The following is a 5,957-nucleotide window of genomic DNA, read 5'->3' as shown; positions in this document are numbered from 1 at the left end:
TACTTCCCATGTTGGATAAAGCTTTTACGTTGAACATGCAGGAAACAAGAACACCCATTTCATTTCTACATTCTATGATATTGATATCTTTCAAATCCTTTCTCACAGTGTAACTCCTATGAAACTGTCAAGTCATCCATAACCACATCTATAAAAAACACATTTCATCTTATGATGTCCGAGAACGCAATCCGCTTTATTTCTTCTCAGGTGTAGATATGAATTCTTTCTTCAGATGATACAGATATCTGTCATCGAAATTATCGGCCAATTTGGTTAATTTAAGTGCCTTTAATTTAATACTGCCGGACATCTTGAATTTCAGATTGGAGGCTATTTTGAAATTCAAATAAGAATCGAATTATTTTGTATCAAACGCTACAAAATATAAACACTCACTGTATTTGCAGGTTTTTTGATTTACCTAAAGTCAGATTAGCCAATTGTGATATTATTATTTTATACAGATATAGGTAAATGCAGAAAATTGGCGCTACAAAAATGATCCTCAGTAATAATAATATTACGTATCAATAATATGGGTGTAGACGTTTAAGAGTGTTAACTTGCATTTTACAGATAAATAGGAAAACAACTTGAATTTATACGGCAATGTTGGATTTCAAAATGTTGGTCATTTTTTAAATTAAACTTATAATCAAATTACTTAATTTGCAAGAGTTAATTTGCTTAAAGTAAGCTTAGCCAATTAGATGTATTTCATACAGATATAGCTCGCAAAGTTGGCGGCCATCTTGAAATTGAAATCCTTCTCCATGAGTGTACACGTTTAAAGTTTGGGTCTAGCTGGTATAGAACGTAAGATATGGGTCGCAGAAGGTGGTTTTTGGCGGCCATTTTGAAAACCAATATGGCGGCCGCCAGGGTCCGTGAATTTTTGGGGTCTATTTTGTTCCTGAAACCTGATGTCCTAAAGAGGTCATATGCAAAGTTTCATGCTTTCTTCAAAATTTTAACGATTTCCATGCCTAGCCGCTCCACTATGTAGGTGATGTGTTAGTTGGTGTTTTGGAAGTGCGTGTGACTTGTTCTGATTTAGTCAATATCCTAAAGAACGCAGTACACTCATGCAGTTCACGAACCAGCTGTCTCTTGACCTCGGGTCACGGGATAATTCGTCACGATATTTGTTTTGTATATTGAGACCCCTATAAATATTACGTCACGGCAAATGCAAATCATGACTATATATTAAGATTGGTTGTATTATATCTACGAATTCAACTGTTCTTATAAAAATATTCTCATTCGTTAAAGAATTATTTAATGAACCCATTAAAAATAAAAATGACTTAGCCATTTGTAACGTCGCTTCTGATCGACAAATATAATGGCATGATGATATCAAAAGAATTCTAAAATCAATTTGGAATTTATTGTCAAATGATTATCTAAACTGTATTGGATTATAAGAATAAACTTGATTTGTTATGTTGTGCACCGCTTTGTGGCTTATTTTAAAGTTTATTCAGATATATGTGTTATATTTCCATAACAATAAACTATATTTATAAATATTTATAATAATGATAATTTGTAATTAGTTACATGTATCTGACTGGCTTGGAATCATCGATCGAAACTGTCTTAATCACGTTGTCTATTATACACATTCTTTGGGGGGGGGGAAAGATCCATTCTAAGCCATGCCGTTATTCCTATCCTTGAAAGTCATTCAAGTACAGTGTATGCTATCCAACAGATACTGCTTTATACCATTGCCATATAGATAACATTTTATATTTGGATGCTGTTGCAATATTAAGATTAAGATTTTGTTCTCGATCTACAACGCCTTTAAGAAGTATGTATAATGAGATGTCACCAGTGTATCAATGAAGATCGTTTAATATCGTCTGGTGTATAATGTGATATTTGGGCATGTAAAGAAGAAGTGATACGAGTCCTATTGCGTGAATCTACATTCACATCGTACAGAAGGCAACAAATTAGATCTGCAAAGATCGTAATTCAAAGTACTTCCTTTATTTCTCAATCGACACTGCAGAATATTAAGCCGTCGAGTACCCCAAAATTTAGAAAATGTACATTGTTATTCAGTTTCTGCAAGGAATGACTTACTGAACAGATTGAAAGAAAGATTAAGTTTGGAGAACACCTAATAGATGTATCGAAATTATTCCAAAGAGAAGACGTTAATGTAATGCAGGAGTTCAATATGCGCTTGAGTCTATAACTTTGTTATCTGACTTGCCGTGAATTTCCTAAGTCATAATTTGTAACGACACCAATTTTTTCTGGTTTCAGAGGTCCATAAAGAACACTAAAGAACACTTGGATATTTTCCTGTGTGGAAGTACAGTCTAACCATCTCATTGTGTCATTGAACTGACGCGTGTTGCCAGACGAACTATTTATGGCAAGCATAGTGTTAAGTTCAACATGTCTGTGTTGTGTATTTACTATTATCACAGTGCATTCCGGAAATATCAAGCTGGGTCTATTTATTACGATCTCCTAGCGTAGGGATAGTATAAGCGCATGTATCTGGTAGTGTGACATAAATAAAGTAGTTCCTAAAATGCCGACCACATGTATGTAGTATGTTGAGACGCAACATATTTTGGCGACGAGGATGGGATTCTTAATCCACGGATACGCCTTCAAAACTGCAGGAAAGATGGGCGAACAGCCATCTCTACCTCCACGGTCAATCGGCAATATTGGCCAATTCGACGAAGCGGTCGAAACTTGGGAAAGTTACACGGAGCGCGTGGAACTGTATTTCACTGCTAATGGGGTGAGTAACGATTTGAAAGTTGTCTCATTCCTATCCGTTATTGGGCGAAAGACATACAGTTTACTCAAAAGCATCGCTGCACCAGGCAAACCAGTGGAACTCACTTATGCTCAAATACTTCAATTCCTGAACGGACAACCTTCAGTAATAGCAGAGCGCTTTAGGTTCCACAAACGCGATCAGCGACAGGATGAAGGGATCATGAGTCATGTAGCTGAAATAAGAAAACTGTCACTACACTGCAATTTTGGGGATAACCTGAACGACACTCAAAGAGACAGACTAGTGTGTGGCATTAATACAGAAAATATTCAGAAGCGTTTATTATCTGAACGTACTCTCACACTCGACAAGGTGATAGCACTTGCGGTCGCCATGAAAACCGCCAGCAAGGATGCAGTGGAGCTACGTGAGCAGAGGCATGTCATTGGGGCAGTAAACAAACTACACACCACAGGTAAGGGAAGTAACTCCAGTAAAACTTCGTCTCCTCAACTGAAAACTCCAACACGATCTAGTGCTTTGAAACTAATGTTATACATATGTAGATGTGGTGGACTACACAGAGTGGAAAATTGACATCATGCATAGACAACCTGTAACAACTGTTCAAAAAGGACACATAGAAAAAGCATGCTTGTTAAGGAAAAGAAGTTTTAAAGGTCAACACAGCAAGCGAGGTAAGAATGTCGAGTTTGTTGAGGAACAAGCTCCACAGGGGGATTCCTATGAGCCTATACTACATGTGCACAGTTTAAACAGTGTAGACTCTATTGTACTACAGCCGTCGATCAATGGTCATTCTTTGTCATTGGAATTGGACACCGGGTCCTCTGTATCGTTGATTCCTGATGAGTTTTATAGGAAAACATCAGTGATACATTGGTGAGAAAATAGTGCCATTAGGAGCGGTGCATGCGCCTGTAACTATCAACAACCAGACAGGAAACATGGATCTAAAAGTGGTTCAGCAAACAGGACCAGCCCTGTTCGGTAGGGACGGACTTACAAAGTTTGCATTAATCTGGTAGGAAATCAAAGTACTGAAAGCACTTGAACCTAAGGATGCTACTGACAAGAGACTTCAAGATATCTTAAACAGTCACAAGACAGTTTTCAGTGAAGGAATAGGAAAAAATGAAGGACATTAAAGCTACACTTTACTTAGAAGACAATGCGACGCACAAAGTTTCACAAGGCTAGACCAGTTCCATATTAACTTAATCCTAAGTTGGAGGAGGAATTACAGCGATAAGAACAGACCGGAATCATCACTCCTGTAAAATCTAGCAAAAAGGCTTCTCCAATTGTACCAGTTGTGAAGAAAAATGGTAACGTGAGGTTATGTGGAAATTACAAAGTGTCCATAAATCAAATTCTGAAGATTGACCAGTATCCATTGCCACAGATTGAGGGATTTTCGCTTCACTAGCAGGGAGAAAACGATTATCTAAGATAGATCTTACTTAAGCCTACAATCAAATGGAAATGGATGAATCATCAAGGGAACTTTTGTTTGACAATCAATATGCACAGAGGGCTGTACCAATGTGACCGACTACAGTTCGGAATAGCGTCGGCCCCAGCTATTTGGCAACGCGCCATGGACCAAATATTTCAAGGAATTCCATCTTGTATCATCGACGACATGGTTATATATGAGAAGACGGATGAGGAACACTTAATCAACCTGAAGACAGTACTCGACTGACTCGAGAATTATGGATTAAAAGCCAACAGGGAAAAATGCAAATTTTTCAAAAATCGTATTACGTATTGTGGACATGTCATCACGGATCAAGGTCTACAGAATTAAGTGCACCTAAACCAGAAAATCTACCCCAGCTACGGTCTTTTCGAGGGCTAGTATATTATCGGCGATTATTGCCTAACCTTTCGTCCACGCTCGAACGATTGAATGAATTACTACAGGCGAACAAACCATGGGTATGAACTTCAGAGTGCGACATATCATTCCAGCAAGTGAAGGAGTTAATGACGTCACAAGATGTGTTATGTCATTACGACCCCCAGCGTCCTGTGGATTTGGCTAGCGATGCCTCGCCATAAGGACTAGGCAGTGTACTTTCTCATGTGATGGATGACGGTTCAGAAAGAGAGATAGCTTTTGCCTCGAGATCACTTACCAAAGCAGAAATAGGATACGCGCAAATTGACAAGAAAGTTCTAGGGCTATATTGGAGGGTACAGAAGTTTCACACTTACCTGTTTAGACGACGTTTCACTCTGGTTACTGACCCCTAGTCAGCATTCTTAATCCTAAAACTGGGATTCCAGCAATGACAGCAGCACGCCTACAGAGGTACGCGTTATCTCTATCAGGACATATATATGACATTGAATATCGCAAAACTCATGCACATAGTAATGCTAATTGCCTCAGCAGGCTACCACTATCTATCTCGGAGGAAAACTATGAAGACATTGCATCGGTATTTTATGCATCACAAGTTAATAAACTACCAAAAACCGGTACTCAGATTCAAAGACAAACACAGAGAGATCGTATTCTATCGCAGGTCTTAGGTAGGGTGATGTCAGGAGATAACAAAATGTATCGTGGAGAAAAGTTTCGTCCGTACTATACAAAGTTCACAGAACTGTCGTGTCATCAGAACTGTCTGCTGTACGGAAATCGAATAATTGTTCCAGAGACACGTCGCAAGGGCGTTTTAAATGAACTCCACGAGGGACACATGGGAATTGTAAAGATGGAGTCAGCAGCAAAGTCCTACGTCTGGTGGCGAAATATCGATAAAGACATAGAAAACCAGTGTTTAACATGTCCGGAATGTCAACAATACTTACCAAAACCCAGAGCGTCACCGGTACATCCCTGGGAGTGGACTTCACAACTGCTGGACTATTTAAGAGACACATGTTTCTTATCCTAGTGGACTCGCATTCCAAATGGCTGGAAGTTATACAGATGAGTTCAACCGCAGCTTCGGCTACAATCAACGTACTAAGAGACATTTTCTCAAGATTTGGTCTACCAAAACAGTTGGTATCAGACAATGGCCCCCAGTTGCTGAGGAGTTCAAGTCATTTTTGAGAAACAACGGTGTAAAACACATTACATCATCTCCATACCATCCACGAACGAATGGATTAGCGGAGAGATTTATCGAAACATTCAAAGCTGCCATGAAAA

The 5,957-nt window shown here is 38.8% G+C and overlaps 1 protein-coding gene across 1 annotated transcript; it reads left to right on the top strand.

The window, feature by feature from the left end:
- The first annotated feature begins 2,617 nt into the window (after window positions 1-2,617).
- Window positions 2,618-3,361, top strand: LOC138330545 (uncharacterized). Its single transcript, XM_069278109.1, has one exon. It carries the CDS (start codon window positions 2,618-2,620, stop codon window positions 3,359-3,361), a length of 744 nt encoding a protein of 247 aa, XP_069134210.1.
- Window positions 3,362-5,957: the final 2,596 nt, after the last annotated feature.

Source organism: Argopecten irradians, chromosome 9, assembly GCF_041381155.1.
Source record: "Argopecten irradians isolate NY chromosome 9, Ai_NY, whole genome shotgun sequence".
In the NCBI taxonomy this organism is placed as follows: Eukaryota; Metazoa; Mollusca; class Bivalvia; order Pectinida; family Pectinidae; genus Argopecten; species Argopecten irradians.
Note: the sequence above shows the minus strand (reverse complement) of the source record. Positions and strands in the feature narration are given on the sequence as shown.